The sequence below is a fragment of the Carassius carassius genome, chromosome 15 (assembly GCF_963082965.1).
Source record: "Carassius carassius chromosome 15, fCarCar2.1, whole genome shotgun sequence".
Classification (NCBI taxonomy): Eukaryota; Metazoa; Chordata; class Actinopteri; order Cypriniformes; family Cyprinidae; genus Carassius; species Carassius carassius.
The window spans coordinates 13,670,211-13,692,789 of record NC_081769.1 but is presented as its reverse complement, the minus strand read 5'-3'; the positions used below and the strand labels follow the sequence as shown (position 1 = coordinate 13,692,789).

The following is a 22,579-nucleotide window of genomic DNA, read 5'->3' as shown; positions in this document are numbered from 1 at the left end:
TAAATAAATGTAGTTGTATCGCAAAATAATATACCGTAATTGGTTTATATTATTATTAACATATGATGTACTCAAATTCTACATATTTAGATTGTTTAATAAGCCTTTTTTTTGTCGCGTAATATTATAGTTATATTTTTATTTTTTAAGTTCCCTAAGAGTTGTCCTAAGGTTGAGCGAGTAAACGTTAGTGAAATATTTTATAATCATATATATATATATATATATATATATATATATATATATATATATATATATATATATATATATATATATATATATATATATATGTGTATATAATTTTCTAATAAGACAAATGTTTCTGTTTACATATCATAAATACGATTAAATAATTTTATTAAGCACAAATGAAAATAAATAGTAGACTGAATTAGGGCAGTTACATGGTTTTTGTTTTTATTTTTTCGATTTATCTATTATGAGATTTTAAGGATGTCCCGCCTTCCCTTGAATGTCATTGGACGAAGAGTTCCAAGATCCATGAAACGTATGGAGGCACACGTGTCTGTCATCGATTATCCAATGGCGTCATTGTAAGTCGAAGGTCAAGAGCGAAGCAGCATGGCCGCTCTGTTAAGGGGCTCGCGCTGTCTTGTAGGGAAGTGTCATAACCATGTCAACGCCGTGCAGGGTAATGTGTTTGCACCTTTATCCTGAAAATGATGTTTTTGTCTACTATTGTGCACTTCTATGCAGTTTTGTCCGCGCGGCAAACATCTGATATAATGCAATGCACTGGCAACTCTCGGTAATAGCTATTAGGCTAAAGTCATTGTGTGTAAATTAAGCCACTGAAACACGAGAAGACAATTAAGTTAACTTATACTTATTGTGAACAGACTCAGCCGCTGTTTAACTAAATGGTGGACGGTTGTTAAATTGTAGTAATTGCAAAGTCTTCTCTTCTGATATATCTATGAGTGAGATTTAATATATAGTATCATGATACGTCAAGTTCATCTAACGAGATTGAAATTTTATCAACTTTCTGTGATGCTTTTTCACGGAATCATTTAGTTTTTTTTTTGTTTGATAACAAAAATGACATTTTTAATCTAATATCCAGTGTATTTGCACATATCTGCCTCTTGGTCAGCATGCACAGACTTAAGATCTATTCTTAGACTCTGCACGTCATATTTAATCTGTAACAGTCATATGTTAAATGCTGATGTGAAATTCTAAATATGACACTGATTATATAATTCATGTCTCTTTTTAGTCTCCATCAGGTCCATGGCCTCTAAAACCCAGGTGGGCTTCGTTGGCCTGGGGAACATGGGAAACCCAATGGCAAAGAACCTCATAAAACATGGATATCCAGTGATAGCCTCAGATGTATTTCCAGAGTCCTGCAAAGAGCTACAGGAACTTGGAGCTCAGGTTAGGATAACGGACATAAAACTTATCTTGGTCACATCTGACTTGTTAAACCCTGTGATGTGCATGCTTTGTACGATTGAGTTCATAATTGTTTTCATTCTGACGGTATAGAGAACCCATTTGTTTCAATAAGTTGTATTTTTCCACACTTTTGCAAAAATCTTTGTGTGATTTAATATTGTCCTATTATATTATTTCAGTCTGACGGTACATGACTTTTTTTTTTTTTTTGCCACATTGCTTGAATTAGACCTACCTACTTTTTTTTCCCCGTTCTCAGATCCTGGACAGCCCTGCGGATGTGGCAGACAAAGCAGATCGAATCATCACAATGCTTCCCTCCAGCCCCAATGTTATAGATGTGTATACAGGCCCAAATGGCATCCTGAAGTAAGGAAGTCTTAACTAAAAAGGCTATATAGATTTAGCTGAAAACAACATTTGAAATTCAGTTTACTAAGCAAACATAATTTGAGAGGGTTAAAAAAAAAATCCAAGTCAAATCAAACATATTCATCCATACTTTAAATTTAGATAACGATATCCAGATTAAATGAAATTTTAGCTGAATTAACTGTGGTGAGAAATTAAAGTCAGTATTTTAAAAAAAATGAGGCATGTACAGTACTGGACAGATCTTGTTTACTGATAGCTTCACTTTACAACAGGAAAGTGAAGAAGGGATCCCTACTCATTGATTCCAGCACTATTGATCCAGCTGTCTCCAAAGAAATGGCAGTTGCCGCAGAGAAAATGGGAGCAGTTTTCATGGATGCTCCAGTGTCTGGAGGTGAGATTACAAAAACTGCCACTTCCTACCCAACACTGTATGAATGCTAGACATAGATGCGGTAAATTGCATACTATGTTATGCTATCCTCGTGACCTGAAACCTGACTGCCCACAAACTGAATATGTAAGTGCAGACAACGTTTGTTAGTGCATGTTTTTAAAGGTTTCATAAATCACACACCCATAGTCAGTTACGCAATCAATCACTGTCTGGGAATGGGTACAAATGTCTTAAAGAATCTATGGCTCCAATTCAAGAATTGTGGTTTTCGCAATCACAATTCGCTAAGTCAAATTTCAAGATACACTAGTTACCCAAAGTTTTATTCTCTCTGTCCTCTGTTTCAGTCTGAAATGGGTGATTTGCAAGTTTGTTGATAGGAAAGCGTTTTATCACCTGCCTCATCTTGTCCATTTTCTTAATCCAGCCATTGGTGTGGACCTTTTGAGTTATGGACTAAATCAAAAGCCAGCATCTGGGAATTGATCCTGTGACCTCAACTTATGGTGGAAATGGAGACAAGTGCTGAAAATCAGTGACTTTAATGCCATAGTCTCACGTGACCCTTCATTTAGAAACCTATTCTGTAAAGGATAATACTGTGGCAGATATAGCTGAGGTGTAGACTTTGAGCAAACAAATTTATAAGGTAAGTTTGTCAACCAGCAGAGCTGTGATTCCCACACCAATTTTTTTTGGAATGTGCATCTAGTGTTTGAAGTGCCCTACTCACACGATTTATACAATAAACTCGAATTGAATCGTATGCAAATAGGGACGTCTGAATCTGTGCAGAGGTACATTCTTCAGTATCCAATATAAGAGCGCATCGGTAAGAATAATTGAATGTACCTACTAAGGTTTTTTCCTATATAATTACCAAGACATGTAAACTGAGAAGAGAATCTTCACTAATATAGGCAGAAGTTTTGCTGTACTTATGTTCCTTTTGTTTTTCTACATTGTTGCTTCCACGGTTCATTGTCATTGATTTGACTGATCGTACATGCACAAGTAGTATTTTATTTATTTTTTCTGCTTTGAATTAATATTGTTAGTATCAAAACTGCAGACTTTCAACTGGGTAAAGCTTGGACCTAAACTGGTTTTGAAAAGCTTTGTTATACTTTATGATTTGGATGCGTAGACATTAATCTTAATCAACCAATATTTTCTTCCAGTGGTTCCAAGGACCCAAATTGTTAAATAGTCAACACTCTCTCTCTCTCTCTCTCTCTCTCTCTCTCTCTCTCTCTCTCTCTTTTTCTCTCTCTCTATCTATCTATCTATATTAAATAGCAATCCATTTGGGTCAAAATTTAATTATAAAAGTCTAGTGTAATGTACTATGCACATACTTTTCTCCAATTTGTGTGCTTCTTATAAATTAGCCTGAGGTGTGAAAACGACCTGCGTTGTCGACAAGAAAGGTTTAACTCAGTCAACAGCTAGTTTGTGCTTTATGGCGATCCTCCTTTTTAATCAGGAAGTTGTTTCCTCTGGTCTTTTTGGCACATAAAAACAATGTGCTTCTAGTTTGCTTTGCTTAAATTGTTGCCTCTCCCAATTCGTATGCGTCAGTGGGGTTTGGCTAACATACCGCTGGACCCGCTCTTGGTTTGTGAAGCAGTCATAAGAAATCCACAGACCTGCTCATTCTCTTTACTTAGACCCTCCAGACATTATTCTCAGCTCCGTGTTAGCGCCTGTGAAGGAGGCTTAATCAAACGTGAGCCACAACAAACTGTCCCTGACGTCATGCGTGTCTGTGTTCACAGCAGATGGTGGAGTGCTTGTGTATTTATAGGACTTTCCTCTCTGAGAGTAATTATGGCACTTCGATGGTGTTACATTTTGAAGACACGTCCTCTCAATCTTTTAAGCTTAAAGAGGTTACTGGTATGATGATGTGGAAACAATCACATTAGAGCATCAGTCACTTGTCTTCAGTCACACATTTGATCGAAACGTCACTTCCATTGTTATTGTTACAGTGGTCTTCTGTGGAACTTGTACAACCCCAAATCCAGAGAAGTTGGGACGTTTTGTAAAAATATAATAAAATAAAAAAATCTCCCAAAAAGTTGGGACAGAGGCATATATGTCTCCATGTCAATGGCACCTTCGCACATGTGCCAGTGACCCATGCCATTTGCACCGATGCACTCGCATACCATGACAGGTGTTTGCTTTCGCATCTGTCACTGAAAGTCTGGATGTTTCATTTTGGTCTTTGGGACTGAGAACTCGAAACCATTTTTCCCAGAAACAAGTTGAAATGTGGACTCATCGAAGTACAGCACACCTTTTCACTGTCTTTTTGACTATATGAGCTCTGGCCCAGAGAACCCAGCAGCATCGCTGCATAGACTTGATGTATAGATTTCTCCTAGAGTAACAGAGTTTCAAGTTGCATTTCTTGATGCAGCAGCAGACTGTTAAGTGACAGCAGTTTTCTGAAGTACTCCTGAGCCCGTGTGGCTATATTTAACACCGCATCATGACGGTTTCTTATGCAATGCCATCGGAGGGCTCAAATGTCAAGCACATTCAACTGAGGTCTCCTGCCTTGCCCTACATGTACTGTGGTTTCTCTGGATTATCTGAAGCTTATATTAACCTTATAACACAATATTATGTGTGGTAGTTGGTGAAAGACCTAAATTCAGATTTTTGATTTGACACTTTTCTCTTGAAATTTGGCACAACGTGATGAGCCATGACCCAGCTTTGCTTGCAAAGACTGAGATGCTCCTTTTATAGTCAGTGAGTCACTCATGCACGTTTGAAACAACCAGAGGTGGAAAGTAACGAATTACATTTACTCGCGTTACTGTAATTGAGTAGCTTTTTTGTGTACTAATACTTTTTAAAGTAATTTTTTAAATCTGTAATTTTACTTTTACTTAAGTATATTTTGTTTGAAGTATTGTACTTCGCTACATTTTAAAACACATTAATTACTGAGTAAAAAAATAAAAAATCGCTCCCTGGAAACTTCGTCAGTAAATAATGGGCAGGAGGGCAAACTGGCGCTAAAATCACAAGAAAGATGCAGATGGACAAAACAGGCGTTAGTGGTGCAGACACCGCTGAAAACGAAACCCCGTCATATTCTGAAGTTGAACTCGAAGGAAATGAAGTGAACCCCTGGCCATATGTATGCTCTATTATGCAGTGTAAGCTGTACTTGCCTAGGAAGACCAAACTAGCAGCTTATAAAATCTCGACAAGACATCAACCCTGCGCAAGAATGTAGAGGTAAGCTAAATAATTGCATCGTTGCATTGGTGGTTAAAATGAAGCTTTGACATTTTAGCAAGAGGTTTTGCACAAATTAGCTAAAAAGACTGGTGAGGAGTGTGCTATTTTTGTTTTAATGATGTGCGCGCGCATTTATAGTGCGTTCTTTCACTGTGTGATTCAGTCTCCTAAAATGCATTTAGAATGATCACAAAATTGAAGATATAGGGGCAGAAAATTCACATATTTATATAATTTCATATATTAAATCAAAATCACACAAAGAATGCCATCGTTTCCTCCAAAAATCATCATGAATATATACATACATATATATAACAGTTCAGTAAACAAGTTAATTAAGAGACTTGCGTTTTAGACACCATATTGCCTTTTTTAGCTCTATTTCTACAACAGAAAATAATTCCAAACACAGCCACCAAAGCACAGTTTTGCGTCTCTGAGCAACGTGACAGTGTTTCGTTCCTGAATGAATCAACCGTTTAAATGATTCGGTTCAATCGCAATGACTCACTTATTAACAGTGACTTGCTGACACATACTGGCCATTTTAATTTCACATTTAAAGTATCTTTTGATTTTTTTTTAAATAATTAATTTCTTATCATTTCAAATGAGTATTCAACATTTTATGTCTTGTATATCAAAACATTATTCATGCATTTGTAACTGCAGGTTAAATGCATTCTTGTCCTGCACTAAACAGTGTAATACATCTAAATGCCACTTCCAATGAATCTTCTGCATTTCCTCTGCATTAAAAGATGAGTTTGTTGATACTGATTTGCCTGGTAACAGCCCAAATGTTTTATTATTCTAAATAACTGATTCCTTTAATTAAAAACAACTAGTTTGAGATTAATATACCTATACTCAGTTCCTGGAGGGCCATAGCCCTGCAGAGTTTAGTTCTAACCCTGCTCCAGCACACATATCATGTAGTTTTCAAATAAACCTAAATGATTAGATTAGCTGGATCAGGTGTGTTTAATTAGGGTTATATCTAAACTGTGCAGGACTGTGGCCCTCCAGGAACTGAGTTTGACACTCTTGGCCTGTCCCATTTTGACTCCCTCTCACTGTTAAAATGTAACTAAGTAATTTTTACTCTGAGTAAAGTTTAAATGAGCTACTTTTTACTTTTACTTGAGTAGATTTTTAGACTGGTACTTTTACCTGTACTTAAGTAAAATTTCATTAATGTAATGGTACTTTTACCTGAGTAGAATATTTTTGTACTCTTTCCACCTCTGGAAACAACATAAGTGTGGATCAATTACAAAATGAACATTTTGGGGGGAACTGTACATTGAGTGTGTGTGTGTGTAATGTACAATATGATCTGCATCATTTTCTATATTTCTCAGGTGTTGGTGCTGCCACTTCAGGTAAGCTCACCTTTATGGTTGGTGGGCCAGAGGAAGAATTCAATGCAGCCAAGGAACTTCTGACCTGTATGGGTGCTAATGTGGTGTACTGTGGCCAAGTTGGCACTGGACAGGTACAAACAGGATGTCTTTAAGAATATAGTGCCGTTCTTAGAAAGGTGCTGATTTATTTCTGGTCATAATCTCTCTCTTCCTTGTTTGTAGGCAGCTAAAATCTGCAACAATATGCTGCTGGCCATTGGGATGATTGGAACAGCAGAGACCATGAACTTGGGAATCAGGTGCAGTTCGCAGTTGAATTACTTGAAGGAATAGTGCACCCAAAAATGAATATTGGATGAAAATGTACACCCTCTCAGGCCATCCAAGATATAGATGAGTTTATTTCTTCTTCATAACAGATTTGAATTGTAGAATCACTTGATCACTAGTGAATCCTCGGCAGTGAATGGGTGCCGTCAGAACCCAAAATAGTTGATAAAAGCATCACAATAATCTACACTAATTCAGTCTTGTGAAGTGAAAAGCAGTGTGTTTGCATTTTAACCTAAAACTCTCACTTCTGGCCAAATTATGAGTAATTTTTTTTCCAAATCTGTTCTGATGAAGAGAAACACTCACATCGTGGATGTGTACATTTTCAGCAAAAACTATAATACAGATGATTAAATTAAACAGCTGTCTTAGTGCATTTACTTTTTCTAAAGATTGTATTAATTTCTACTTTTTAACCGGAATGGCTTTGTATTGATTCGTGCATTCACAGATTAGGGCTTGACCCAAAGCTTCTTGCGAAGATCTTGAACATGAGCTCTGGCCGCTGCTGGTCAAGTGACACATACAACCCTGTCCCGGGAGTTATGGAGGGAGTGCCCTCGGCAAACAACTACCAGGGTGGCTTTGGAACTACACTCATGGCCAAGGTTTGCATGGTTTTTTTATATATATATATTATATATATATATATATATATATATATATATATATATATATATATATATATATAGCTGATTAGTGAAGTCTAGTCTATTTTTCCACTTTTTGTATTGGTGTTCAAATGTTTGGAATAAAGTGTTTTTGAGAAGTTTCGTATAGGGCTGCACAATTAATCGAATTTCTAATCGCAATTACGATTATGGATGCCAAATTACGTTCTCGTTCAAAGTGGCAATTAATCGTTCAAAATCCACTTATGTTATTCTGCATGCTTAAGATTCGTTTTTATCTTTCTATATTTTACCTTAAGGTTTTTCCCATTTATTTAAATTTTAGTTTTTGTATAACATTATAATACCAGTCATAATTTAACGTAATAAAAAAAAAAAAAAAAAATTTAAAGAAGAAACCAATCCGATGTATAGGACATTTAAGGCTTAATATAATAGAAAAGCACAGTTTTTCAGCTAGTGTTTTCAGCTTGTTTATTTTCATATAAAAAATACAGTATGCAGTTGCATCAAACAATGTTATAAACATCATTCAGTGTAAATTGTGGTAATCATAATTGATAATCACAATTACAATTTCAAGGGAATAATCAACAATTATGATTTTTATCCTAATCGTGCAGCCCTAGTTTCCTACGTTATTGTTTAGCTACAAATACAGTTAAAATGGTATGTGAAATGTGAAAATATTTTAAAATGTCATTTATTCCTGTGATTGCAAAGCTGAATTATCTTTTATTCTATTGTGCTGATTTGCTGCTAAATAGGGATGTTCAGCAACCAACATTTATTTATAATTTAATTTCGGAATAAGTGAAAATACTGAATAAATTGTACCAAACAATGATGTGTTGCACTCAAAGAGCAACCAGTGCAGAGTGAGAGGCTTGCACTATATAAAGCAGCAAACTTGTCGGCAGTGTGGAAAGATTTAAAACTGTCTGAGAAAGATGGAAAAATCATTAAGCACTTAGAGCATATCACAGGCCTTCAACGAGAAGAGGAGGGGATGGTTGTTGCTGGTTACTGTATGATGCTTTAAATTGTGTAATGGTCTTAAACAATTGGTAAATAAACTGCAGAATGTTATATTTTGTAATACACACATAAATTGCATGTTTTCAGACAGCGATGATGAGTTTGTTAGTCAGGGTTCAAAGTCCAAAGCATGACCGAAATCTGTACTGAAATGGTGTTACTTGTCAGTTGCTCGGTATGATTTTTATGTATTTTTACAAGGCATGGGACAATGCTATGGGCGACAAACACAAACTGTCAGTATGTCTCTAAATGTAAATGTCTTATTAGCAATGATTCAGATTAATTTTAAGTTAAATTGTGGTTTGTCAGTATAATGTCTGCTAGAAAGTTTAAAAATGTAAAAAAAAATAATAATAATGTTAATTGTTGTTTGGTAACGGATTTATTTTCTTTAAAAAGCAAGACCAAACGGTAAAAAACACATTTTGGCTATTTAATTTATGCAGTGGTACAAAAGATTTATAATAATAATTGCCAAAACGCATGGGGGGAAATGAAAAGATGGAAAACCATGCTCCGTATTCAGTCTTCTGCCCAGTGTTTAATTTGGTTTGGGGGGTTTTTTTCGGTGTATTTCCACTGCTAAATAAACACTTATTATATATACAGCTGCCACTGATACATTAATAAATGTTAATGCTGTTGTCACATTTCCCACTGTTGTTAAATTTTGTGAGGTGGGGGGGGGCTGCATGTTCATTTAGTTATTGTCTTCTTTAAATTGCCTTGAGACCCTGTATTCTGTTGCAGATAACCTTATTTTTAAATGCAAGAACACATCTAATAGTTAATTTTTCAAATGCTTATATCTTATGGACATTTTCTATCATTTATCCTCAGGATCTGGGACTTGCTCAGTATACAGCAACTAACACAAAGACACCAGTGCCATTGGGCTCTCTGGCCCATCAGATTTACCGCATGATGTGCGCACGCGGCTATGCCAGCAAGGACTTCTCATCCGTCTTCCAGTTCCTTCGAGAAGAGGAGGGCCAGTAGACAGCAACCCTCTCTGTCCCTTCCACAGCCTTACCCAGCACTGCCTGCCTTTCACATGAGCTGACATGCAAAACTTTGACCCAACTATGTGATTTCATTGGCATGCGTGTGCTTGGGAGCCATAAATGAATGAGTGAACACGTATCTAGATTGGATGGTAGTGGGAAAGATGTGTGTGTGTAATGTTTGAGGCTGTGAGTTCCTTACGTTTGTGGGCCCACTCATGTACAATTAATAATCCACCAATCACTTGATGAGATGCTGTGAATTAAATTTTTGTTCTTGCCTTAGTTGCTGTTCTGTAGGCTAACAAAAATGTAAAGACCGCAAACTCGCAAGACTCCGATCAGCCGTACACTCCTTTTCATTGCATATGTCCAATTTTAGTTTGTATGTCTTTAATATATCTTGCTTTGGGCTAGTCTTGGAAATTGTTAATGGTGTTTGATCTACATGTTGTATTCATGTACATTTAAACACCTGGAAATTAAAGCAGGAAATACCTGTAGTTTTGATGTTAAGACTGGCATGATGATGCATGTTTATAACACCTATTTTTCAGTTCTTCACAAACCTGGAAACTGAAGTTGTATTGTAAGGGTACTAAGCAAGGTTTACAATTGCATAGGTAATCCTGATGAATGCGGTTGCCCAGTTAAAATGATGTAACAAAGCACATAGTTGTACCTGGTCTCCTCCCTCTCTTCAGGTCAAGCAGTGAATCTTTATGAAGCCTCACCTTGAATTCAGCAGCACGTCACATGCACAATAAAGATGACTCATCAACACTACAAATCTTTTACACATCAAGGAAATTGTATTAAGTTTCATGTTCTCAGTGTTAGACTGGATGGGATAATTCACCCACAAATAATTCTGCAATTCTTTTTTTTTTCTCTCATAGAAAAAATAGGGGCCTAGTAAAAATAATATTCAAGCAATCATTAAATATGTAATTTCATCTGTTTGTGTGGCCTGGTTGGCTTCCATCACATTTTCGTTAAGCTAATAATGATACAATCAAGATACATTGTGAGGAACACATTTAGGTTTTTCTTCATGACGCTTAACTTTTCCCCTATTTCTCCCCTCAGAAATGTGTATTGATGCTCCATCATCTCTCATTGTGTTTCGCCTCTTCTTGTCAAACTCACTTTTGCTGTCCTGGTTTTCCAAAACGAAGGAAAAAGCAGTCAGTGGTATGTTTCTGATCTACCCACCAAAGAGCCACAGAGAGGCCATAATGCTAGAGGTCACATGATCACAGGACAAACCCATAAAAAGTCCATTAAGCATGGAGGCCTAAGTGCTGTGTTGTTATCTAGTTGGCAGGTCTTACAAACAGGACCATGGGGTAGTTAGACTTCAAGCAGCCCAAAACCCGGAATCCCATTCCGGTTTCAACCATGACGCTTTCTGGTCCCTCTGGTCACTGATTTTTTTTTTAATAAATAATAATAATAATCATTTCTCAGAGGTAAAGATTTTTAGACCGAAAAAAAAAATCTTAATTATATTTTTTATTCGTAGTTTTGTTTCTTTTTATTTAATTTTTTTTTTCTTTCTTTTAGTCGCTTCAGATTCAGAGTATATGGACAATCATCATCAACTGACTAAAAGGCCACGTGGTGAATAACAACATTAAATGGCAATTTCTTCTTCTTCTTTTTTTCCCTTTCACTTTTTTTTGTTTATTAACCTATTTTTTGCCTAGCTGTTAAAGGTGTATTGATTGAATAAAACGTTTCTAAAACTATCCGACTGATGGGAACTCTTATATATGGTACAGCTCAGATGTGAGATCTCTGAGTTAATATTCACAAGTGTGCGCATTCTGTATGTGTAATTGTAATTATATTGTAATTTGACACGATTTTTCTACAGCAAGTCGTTTCAGACAAACACTTTGGTAACACTTGTTTTATATATATATATATATTAATTTTATTTCTGACATGATCAAAATAGACAAGACACTCTATTCAAGGTAAAACTCTTGCTGCGTCATGCTCCGTGAACGACGAGTTCTCTGACAAATGCGACAAATACGTACAGTAGGCTATAGTTTCAAGTGTTTTATTTAATTGTATGGACCTTGACACGTGCAGAAGGTGTGGTCGAAAGAGGATATGTGTTCTACTACTTGATTTTGAGTTTGGTGTAATGTGGTTGTTAGATTTAACTACTTAAAATAAGCTACAGCATGCCAACAGAGACCTCACTATCTGGATTTCCAGAACAGATAGGTTTGATGACTCAGAAAACAGAACCACGATATAGAATTCCAGTTTATCGTAAAAAAAGAATAATAAAATAAAATTAAAAAATGGATCCCATGCAGTGAATCGATCTTTACCTACAAACTTGTTTTATTTAGGACAATTAATGTTTACGTTAATTGGAATTTATTCGTCTCTTGTAATAGCCTGACATTAAACGAGTTAAATTAGAAATTGTCTATTTAGTCTTTTCGCTACAATATCTAGGCCTATACATATAACACGCATGTAACACAAAAATATATTTCAGTCAAACTCTTTGGCTTTCAGAGAAAGATAATTATTCCTATGACGAATGTTTGGACTTTGAATCATGATGTGCCAATAAAACTATTTATTCCACTTCATTAAAACATTAACTAAGATAATGCGCTCTTTTGTAGCCTAAAACAGGGAAAGAAATAGATTGTAAAAAAATATTTTCTCTTTTTTTAATGGTTGGGCTTAACATTTCATTCATTATTGTAACATAATAAAGGTGGTTGGAAATATTTTATCAGCACTGAGAGTACAATGATTCCCTGACATCGAGTTTCTGCTTTTAAAGCATCGAAGTTGAGACATTTATGAAACATTTGCATTTATTTTAATACAGTTTTATTCCAATGCAACACTAACCTGCAGGAAACACAGTAATCCAAATTCATTTTCAACTCTTTATCTGCGAATTATATTATACCATATTTCAATATGATTTCATCTGAATTGTTTGTAGCACAGGGTGAAGGCGATGTATACATTGTTCCCAAAAGCCTATTCGATTACTGCATTAATTCAATTTTTCGTGCATTATATAGATTTTTAATAATTAATGGAATTAATAGTCTATTATATTTACTTGATTAATAGCCTATGTAACCTAGTGTTTTAGATCGGTGTCGCCACAATCATTCCACAAGACCAATGCCGTGCAGGTTTTATTATAGTTATTTCTGACCAATTTCAGTAGCACACATTTAAAAAGTTGTCTACGCTTTATCTGGTCATGTAAAACTGTGTCAAACAGCGTCATACGAATGATTTAAATTGAAAGTAGGCTAATTCTGGCCATAATTTCAAATGACAATTTTATCTACATTTGCAAACATTTCTATCAACCCATTAATAATTAGTAGGCGACATCCGCAGTGTTAGTATGTGTCTGAAATGTAGCGCAGGTGACATTAAGTGAGATCTAATGATGTGCTATTTTATAACGAAACGTACAAAATAAGATCTTAAGGCTTCGTGCCTCTCAAATGGGCTATTTGCTTTTAATACATTTACTCAAGCCCCTACAACTTTGTGTTCATTGGTTTTCGTGAGTGTAACAACAAGATAAGTAAAAGCTACCGCTTTCAGAATCTGAACCTGAAATTAAAAAAGCATTTCACACAGTTCGTTTGCTCTGTTTTTGGGGAGATATTAGATCCATGCCTCGCTGTATCTTTGTTGGTGGTTGACACTGTTACACCAAGTCTTATTTCAGTCCATTGAAATTACAGACACATTTAAATAATTATTTATTTTATTTTTATGCTATCCTCAAATTGATTTAAATGATACTAAATCTTAATACCACAAACGTAACAGTAAAATATAAAAATCTAATTTTTAATTAATATGCTCTTTGAATTTGTAGGCTACATGTAAAATAGCATAGATATACATATTAAATAGTACGTAGTTGGCCTGCTCCCAGGACTAAAGTAGCCTAATATAGTCTAAAAACAGTAGGGCTGCCGTGGTTTACGTAAAATCTTTTGGAAACAATAGATTTTTAATGTTGAGGAATGAAAATGGTCGCCTCATCTATCTTCAAGGTAAATTCAGAAGTGCATTGAATCTTCTGGATCTAGTGCAGCAACAATTCTCACGTCCGTCTGTACACATGTTGACTTTGTTTTTTTTTACACAGCTCAGCTATTGTGAGAGGGTTCGAACAACGCTGAACGTTAATAGCTCAAGAAACCTTAAAAAGATCAAATAGGGACTTGGCGCCTCACATGCCAGTGTTTGCACGCCACCAGCGAGCTGATTTCCTGTGTACTCTGCTGGATATGAGCGAATACAAACGGCTGCCCGCCAACCAAAAAAGGTCTTATTCTTTAATAGCACTCCAATTTATCAGTTTATCATTTTTCTGTGCTCCTCATAAACAGCTATGCTGCGTGCACATAATAATAATAACAAAATTAGGAATTAATCTATTGTTTTAAATCACCTTAAATAGCTTCACTGGCTGATATTATTCAACATTAATGTAACTCGGTGTTTCTCAGATAACCGATGGTCAAAACTATTATTGACTATTTTAAAGAATCATTCCAATAGGTAGGTTTATTCATTTAACCGCAACACATTTTTGTGTTTGAGTTTGTTAGCCTGCAATTCACTTCAACATAATAATAATAATAGGCTACAATAAAAAATAAATATCTATTTTTTTTTTACAATTTATGTCATAGAGTAGCCGACGATATCCTCGTATAGGAAACTATAGCCGCTCATCCTGTTAGCCAATTTCAGAAAAAAAAATAATATAAAATAACGGATTTAAAATAAGATTGAAATAAATTTGATTATTTGTTAATGCATCCTATATTACACTGTTTTATAATCACACTAATAATCGACACCTAATAGGTAATAATCATATTTCAATGTTTATCGTTTATTTATTATTATTGTTATTTATACTAATAATATAGGCTAAGTCTTAATATTAGTCTCTTTACTCTATCGTCTTGCTATAATTCCAGCAGTGTCAGACCACTGTGCCAAGACATCAGATACCCAAAGCTTCAATGAAAACACGTTCATGCTGAATCCGTGGCATCACAAGCAGTATTAATACCTTTGTGCTCCTGTTTACAATGCACCCGGAGATGTGTGGTTGTTTCCTGCCAGACGGTCTAGCCTTCAATGACAACAAGGGCCCTGGCTAGACTGCAACTTTCAACTTGACCTTGGCCTCCAGCCGTGCATGTGTAACTCGTATGTAAACGAGTCTTGCCAAATTGTGGGCTGGATCTCTAGCCGTATAGAGTAATAAACTGGTGGTCATTTTCATAAAGTGTGATTTGTTATTTGACAATTTCATGGGGCTCGAAATTGTCGATTGTGTGGTGGTTCACTGTGGCTGTGCAAAATGTTGTAGAGTCAAAAATACATAAAGAAAGAAAATAGCCGCTTTTAGACTTTTTTTTTTTGCTTCCTTATTTAATTTTCACATCATCAAATGGCTTGGAAGACAAGCAAATACATTTCTTTAAAAAAAACAGCATAGGAATAGCCTAGAAGGTGAGTTCGAAACGCCACCGGATAAAAAAATAAATACAATAAAGTTAAGCTGTCCAGTTTTTCATCACTGTTAACTGTTTAAATAGTATGTGAGAAAATGATATTTACAAATGTGCAATAATCTCACTGTTAAATTGAAGGCTATACTTATAAATGAAGGTGCGTAATATATTCCAGTCCCATTGCGCAATGGAATGGCACTTGGCTTCCTCGTCAAGATAAAGCTTATCGCCAGAATCTTTATATCTATTTTAACCAAATCCCTCCACTTTGTTTCAGTTCAGTGCAGTACGCTTGTCTTGCTAGATCGGCGTTATCTCCAGTTTAGACGTTTATCAGCCTCTTTGCATGTCACGTGCCTCCACTCGTCCAATAATAGTTGGATCCTGACGCACACGGGACGCGTGGGTATCTGTTACTCCACTGATCCACTGCTTGCCCTTCAGTCTTGGGGAATTCTAAAAGAGCTGCTAGGCTCCATGTAGGGCGTGCTATGACAGCGTCTTTACTCCTCCATTCCCGCTGGATTGACCCGGTGATGTTTCTCTATGACAACGGCTTGGAGGATATGAGCAAAAACATGGAAGGATTTGTGGGAGGCAATTTCGCTGCTAACCAGTGCAGGAACCTTATTGCGCACCCGTCTTCTTTGGCCCCGAGCACAACCTACACGTCGAGTGAGGTGCCAGGATCGGGCATGGGGGAACCTGTCAAACAATGCAGTCCGTGTTCAGCCGTACAGAACTCTCCCAGTGCTTCTTTGCCCTATGGATATTTTGGCGGCAGCTATTACCCGTGTAGGATGCCCAAGTCCTGCACGCAGCCCAGCTCCTATGGGGAAAAATACATGGACACGTCTGTTTCTGGAGAGGAATTCCCTTCTCGTGCTAAGGAATTTGCCTTCTACCAAGGTTACTCATCTGGCCCTTACCAGCCTGTGGCGAGTTACCTCGACGTGCCAGTCGTCCCAGCGCTGAGCACCCCTGCGGAAACCAGACACGAGTCTCTTCTGCCCGTCGAAACGTACCAGCCCTGGGCGATCACGAACGGATGGAGCAGTCCGATGTACTGCCCTAAAGACCAAACGCAGTCAAACAGCTTATGGAAATCGTCTATTCAAGGTAAAAAAAATGTTTTATTATCTTAGGGAGGGAAATAGCCAACGCACTAGGAATTTAAACGAAAAATGTAGTGTGCGTAAAATTGACCTTTAGGCCTACGAATAGCAAGTGTTATTTAAAAACGAACTTCCCCGTCGTACAGTTTTCGTTATGTTAATAGCCTATTTCATTCGACGTTTAGATGTTTTATTTGTTGCATTGCTTTGAAGACACATTGTGTTTTTATTTTCCAATTTATTATTTAACATTTCTGACATGAACATCTATTTCCATTACGCTTGGGCAACCAACCTTATTTTGGTTTCCTTCTGACCCCCTAGACACCGTCTCGGGTGGTGATGGAGCCTCAGTGCGTCGAGGGAGAAAGAAGCGGGTTCCCTACACCAAGGTTCAGCTGAAGGAACTAGAACGAGAATATGCCACAAATAAATTCATTACCAAGGACAAACGAAGAAGGATATCTGCTCACACAAACCTGACCGAGCGGCAAGTGACCATCTGGTTTCAAAACAGACGGGTGAAGGAGAAGAAAGTGGTCAACAAGTACAAGGGCATCAGTTAAGGTCTGAAAGAATGAAAAACTGAGATACCAAAGGGGTATAAATGGAAGGACCTTCAACATTATTTATTCTGAAATCCATTCCATCATCATCTGTTCGACGTCGAGATGCGCTGGAGGGAAAATGTATATTTTACTTCCCTGTGTAGCCTACAAATTGCCAAGACACTGATAAAAGGCGAAGAGACTGCTCAAGAACAATTAACCCATATTCACCACTTGTTTTTTTTATTTTTTATTTTTTTGGTCTATAATGCAAGCTATATGGCAAAGACGTGGGAGGAATGTAAAATACACTTTCATCTTATAAAATCAGTGAAGTATAAACAAACAAAACCATGGAAATTGGTGTATTTTTTATTTTTACACATCAGAAACAACTGTACCTTTTAGACTGTAGATGTGCATGCTACGCTAACTGTACAGTAAATTTACCCCAAGTCGTGACAGAGTTTTGTTTTGAGCTTTTATTTTCTATTTACCCGCGCATTTGTAAATAGCAAAAGTGGCTTCCATGGAAATACATTAATGTGTTAGGCCTACTCCAGACAGTATGCAAATAAAACTCCCCATATTAAATGATGTACTGCCATATTTGTATCTTTATAATTATTACAAATGTCAACATTCTGCCAAATTGTTTATTGTAAATTATCAGTTTCTTTTTAATGTATCGATTGAATTCAACTCCCAGAAAATAATGAGTAAAATAGAACGATATCAGCTACTAATACGAATGGATGTGATGTTGTTGTATTTAGCCAAATCACTGATGAGACGTGAAAAGTGATTTCTTTTTTTGTCCAAGAACAAATGTTCTCCAAGAACCCGTTTCCGTGAGCGTAACGGTGCTGCCATCTAGTGGCAGAAATATGTATTTGCCTTGACTTCCCGCAGATGGTTCATTGTTCCTCATAGAAGTATTTGCGAAAAACATCTGAAATCTGAGAACTCTAGATTTGTGTGTTTGCGTTATTAAATAGCAAATAAGTTAAAAGTTTGTATAATAACCCGTTTTGCGTATTCCCAGTCATCTGATACAACAATGACGTCGGATTATAAAAGTCGGTGGTAAAATAGCTATAAAATCAGTGTTTGAGTCGATGTTTTGTGTGCTTTTTACAATTTATTTTGCAATGTAAATGAACCTATTTGAATCTGAATCATACAGTCAAAAATTCGAGATAGAGGTGAGTGAATAGCAGAGGAAAAAGTATGCAGTCCGATATTAGTAGCCTATTTTCTTCTCCGTGAATGATCTTTAGCCTATAAAGCATGCGTATAGCAACGACCTAAATACAGTTAAAGAAGGCAGCTTTTAGAGTAGGCTACTGAATTATGTTTTGCCATGTAGGCCTAATTGCCATGTTGTGCCATGGCTTTCCGAAACAAAATTACAAAATAATGTTGAAACCTTTTCCTTCTTTCAGATTTCAACTAGCAAGCATTTACAGTGACACTATAATTTAAAATATAAATAAATTGCATCAAAACGTCTTGCTGAAAACAATTTACTCATAAGAGACAACCCTAACAAAATGACATCTGAAATAAAGAAAAGGAAAGAAAGAAAGAAACAAAGAAACCTTTAGAAAAACAGAAAACGAATAAACAGACGTAGAATGTACAATAAAACGCGCGAAGGAAAACTGGTAAAGTGACAGCTTCAAAATAATATATTATTTATATTCGTATTATTTAAGAAATGTATTATTGTTAATCCAACAAATGCATTTTAGAAATGCATACTTTCGGTACACCAATTGCTTAAATTAAATCCAAACCTAGCTATTGCCACTAAGACATCAGAAGTTTTAAGAATACAATAAACACTAGCACCAGAAATTAAATGCAATCATATTAAATAATCTAGATTATTAGGCTACTTGTCTTTTTATGTTTGCATTTGCGAAATGATCAAACCACAACGTGTAAAGTTTCACCACCAACATCTTTAATCTGAAAAAACGATAACAGCAGTTAATCTCTGTATAGTCTACGTTTTTTTTTAAAAATCAGAAAGATGTAATTTTTCATTAACTTATTTGTGCTTGACACAGAAATGATACAATTGTATTTGAAATAAGATCATACACTTTAATCGTTTGTTTCATTAACAATTCCCATTGATTCGAATCTATTTTATACTACAAATGCATAAAATAACAAACGTTTACATTTAAAGAGAATTTGCACCAGTAATTCGTAATTTGTTTCTCACTGCGGAGTAGTCACAAATAAATGATATATCTGTGGGATGTGAAGGAAGGCAGCCTATGAGCTGTAGTCTCCAAAAATGTCTGAGCAGACGGAAAATGTGGAGAGAAGCATATGGATGGGATTCACACTGTTCGCGTTTCAACAAGCATTTTAATTTGGACTGTGCTGCCACCCAACGGCATTAAAGGAAATGACATATTAGTAAACCATCGGTTCTCAGTGTTGTAGACGGTCTGTGTAGAATTAAATATGATACTTTTTAGTAATTTTCAGTGTAGCCTGTAACAATATTTCATGTTATAAAATTGTACTTAAAGTAAAATTAAATATGTGATGTTTATATGCTCTTAGATATGAAGGATATATTCCTTTTACAAGGCTATACAAATATAGCCTATAATGTAGCATGATCCCCGAACACAAGTTAGGGGAAATATGAAACAGCAATATGATAGTATCATTGACTGCTTATTTTTCCGTAATAACAAACAACAACGACAAAAAAAAAAAAAAAAAAAAAAACTGTCGTTTTCTTTTATTGTTCATACGAAAAACAACATTTTAACATAGGCCTACTCGTCTCTAATTACTTTTCTGCAGACCTACTGCAGAAATAACTATAATATTTATAAATTAAGCTTAGGCTACATTTTGAAGAATTTATCGTACATAATCTGATTTCACATAAGGCCTTATTTTATATATTAATTTTTTATCAAACTGATTAGCACTTTAGGAACACAAAATTTGTATAAAAGTTTAAAACCTTATCGGTTTTTGTTTACAGACGCAAAGTATGTCATTGTGTTTTTACTTTAAAAAGATGACCTAACAACCTGTTTAATAATATCCTTTCTTATAGATATGCTACTATTGAGAGAACATTATCATTTATTAACATGCCTTTTATAATTAATATTTAGATACTATATTAAGTAAAAAAATGAACGGAATGAGACGAAAGCGTTCTATAAAAGTGTTTTAATAGTTACTTTTTCGGCCTGTCTATTTTATGGCATTTAAGTGCAGGACGCACAAACCCTTTCGTATCAAAGTTATTTTTTGAGGAGTATTGTTTATCAATCCATCCATCCATCTATCTATCTATCTATCTATCTATCTATCTATCTATCTATCTATCTATCTATCTATCTATCTATCTATCTATCTATCTATCTATCTATCTCTCTCTCTCTCTCTCTCTCTCTCTCTCTCTCTCTCTCTCTCTCTCTCTCTCTCTCTCTCTCTCTATATATATATATATATATATATATATAGTATAGCCTACACACAAACTCACCTACTAAGCGGTTACGGAGTTAAAAACTACAAATACACATACCTACCTTGTCCAAACCTACATTTTCAAAGAGCCTTTATAATGGCAGCATCGTGTCAATTCTATAGGGGAGGAAAAATTAAAAGTGGGACCTCAACTGCACTGCGGCAAAATGCAAGGAAAAGACAATCTGTGCTAATTAAATGCACCAAAGCGTATAAGGTCACTCGACAGTAGGCTAATATCACATTTTTACATCAAACTGACACTGTCGTTTTTTTATTAATCACAAGCAAATGTCTTCTATTAAACCGCTTTTTCAAGAAAATTAAAAGCGGTCTATAATCTATGAATGCATTATTTTTTGCTATGATCATGATTTACAATTATTTTGTTATAAAACGGCACGTTTAGCCTATTTCTAAATGGCATTGAAGTGTTATTTCTATTTACAATAATAATACGTTTCTAGACATCACTGAAGAACATCTATAATTCAGTTATTCCAATCAAAGACCTTTGCTATTTAAATAGTCTAAATTTGTAGAAATATAATTGAAATTGTTGTGGAATTAACTGGATGTCAAATGTAATTGTGCGCGAGCTTTACTGCTTCAACTGAACGTATTAGTACAATTTCAGATGAGAAGTCTGGGGGAGAAAAAATCTAAAGCCACAGCTTTTCAAAGTAAACTGAAAAAGGCGTCTAACACAGAACAAATTTCGTTTGTTCTTAGTAACAGCCTATGTAGCCTATGAAGTGATGACAAATTGACATGAACTGTACCAATTACTGTGCTTCTCAAGAAAGAAGTGCTAACTTGAGCCAGTGCGAAAAATTATCGGTCATTTGCGTGATTCCCTGATTCAAGTGGGTCGAAAACAATCCTGCAGAAAATGCCAAAGTTTCGTGCAATATTACAATTACTGGTGGAAACCCGGGGCGCTGTTTGGGCTATTTGTAAACAACCAGTGACCCTCACCCTTCCACGAACTTGAGGTCTTTTTCTCAAACTTTTAAACATGCCAAAAGGAAATGCAAAGTTTTAATCTGTTACTTTGTATAGTCACGTGGAACCAGTGGCAGTATCGCTACACTGAACAACATCTTCTATTATAATATAAATAATATAGTTAGCTACTGATCGAAACATGCATGATAACCTTCTATCTAAACGTGCATTGGATCTTACTATTTTAAACCTGGAAGATGCATCATTCTCACCCGATACAACGCACAGGGCCGTTGTCTCTCTTTACTAAAGTACTGTTTGTTACCCGTGACTTCAGGTCTCATTGAAGTTCACGAATTCCAAGTAGGTGGCGTCTCATGATCACTCTCCGACGGCCAAGGCTTGTCTGAGCTGACAATGGCTGGAGGAAGATACCAAGAGCACCATAAAACCACGTCTGTCCTAGACTGGTTTTAGTTTTCATCGGCTCCCAGCGCAAGATTACTCATTAAAAGCCTTAATATTGACGATATTGATAAAGGAAATCTCCCAAAACGCGTCTCCTAAGCGCGTTTTCGTTGTTGAACATGACAGCCGGTTTTTACGGCATATTCCTGTCAGATTCTTCTTTTTCAAATAGTCTCTCTTTTTTTATTTCTTTATAAATGTTAGCAGTTGAGAATTTCGGCCATTGTTCATGGTTTAATCCAATGTAATTCTGCGGGGGCCACAGCAAGTTAAAGCTTTATGGGCCTCAACTGTGTTTTCAAGCCGCTTCACATCATGAATCTAGTGCACAACTCGGGCAAATACGGTCTTTTTTGTCTAACTACTTAGCTACATTAAAATATTTTTTGGCAAGCGAAAAATCGTTTTGCATGAGAATTTAATGAATAGTGCATGTTTGACGCAAATGGAGCTCCAAATAAGAGAGGCTTGTTTAAAATCATGAAAGAAGTGTAGGCTAGTATATTCATATTATGTAATTAATTAAAATGAGTTTGTTCTCATACTAACATTACAACACATAAAACTACCCAAATCGTATAT

General features: G+C 35.8%; 2 protein-coding genes and 1 long non-coding RNA gene across 4 annotated transcripts; 2 read left to right on the top strand and 1 right to left on the bottom strand.

The window, feature by feature from the left end:
- The first annotated feature begins 493 nt into the window (after positions 1-493).
- Positions 494-10,357, top strand: hibadhb (3-hydroxyisobutyrate dehydrogenase b). The gene is made up of 8 exons (XM_059567479.1): positions 494-652; positions 1,244-1,404; positions 1,685-1,794; positions 2,073-2,194; positions 6,829-6,962; positions 7,054-7,130; positions 7,616-7,772; positions 9,678-10,357. The coding sequence occupies exons 1-8, from the start codon at positions 583-585 to the stop codon at positions 9,834-9,836; spliced, it is 990 nt and encodes a 329-aa protein (XP_059423462.1). The 5' UTR covers positions 494-582; the 3' UTR covers positions 9,837-10,357.
- Positions 10,358-15,861: 5,504 nt separating this feature from the next.
- hoxa13b (homeobox A13b) lies at positions 15,862-17,659 on the top strand. The gene is made up of 2 exons (XM_059567478.1): positions 15,862-16,518; positions 16,839-17,659. Exons 1-2 carry the CDS (start codon positions 15,891-15,893, stop codon positions 17,078-17,080), a joined length of 870 nt encoding a protein of 289 aa, XP_059423461.1. The 5' UTR covers positions 15,862-15,890; the 3' UTR covers positions 17,081-17,659.
- On the bottom strand, positions 16,066-22,070 carry LOC132158167 (uncharacterized). Of its 2 annotated transcripts, none has more exons than XR_009437671.1 (4): positions 21,802-22,070; positions 16,810-16,921; positions 16,347-16,470; positions 16,066-16,228 (listed from the first exon to the last, which is right to left on the bottom strand). It is a non-coding gene; the product is annotated as an uncharacterized LOC132158167 (long non-coding RNA). The 2 variants fall into 2 exon arrangements; XR_009437672.1 differs by having other exon boundaries at positions 16,090-16,228; positions 16,347-16,509.
- Between the last annotated feature and the right edge of the window lie 509 nt (positions 22,071-22,579).

What these genes read in the sequence shown, in the direction of transcription:
- hibadhb (XM_059567479.1), top strand. Translation starts at nt 583, where the DNA reads ATGGCCGCTCTGTTAAGGGGCTCGCGCTGTCTTGTAGGGAAGTGTCAT. An exon ending in TACAGGAACTTGGAGCTCAG is followed by an intron (nt 1,405 to 1,684) that starts GTTAGGATAACG and finishes CCCCGTTCTCAG; the next exon opens with ATCCTGGACAGCCCTGCGGA. An exon ending in GAACTACACTCATGGCCAAG is followed by an intron (nt 7,773 to 9,677) that starts GTTTGCATGGTT and finishes ATTTATCCTCAG; the next exon opens with GATCTGGGACTTGCTCAGTA.
- hoxa13b (XM_059567478.1), top strand. Translation starts at nt 15,891, where the DNA reads ATGACAGCGTCTTTACTCCTCCATTCCCGCTGGATTGACCCGGTGATG. An exon ending in ATGGAAATCGTCTATTCAAG is followed by an intron (nt 16,519 to 16,838) that starts GTAAAAAAAATG and finishes CTGACCCCCTAG; the next exon opens with ACACCGTCTCGGGTGGTGAT.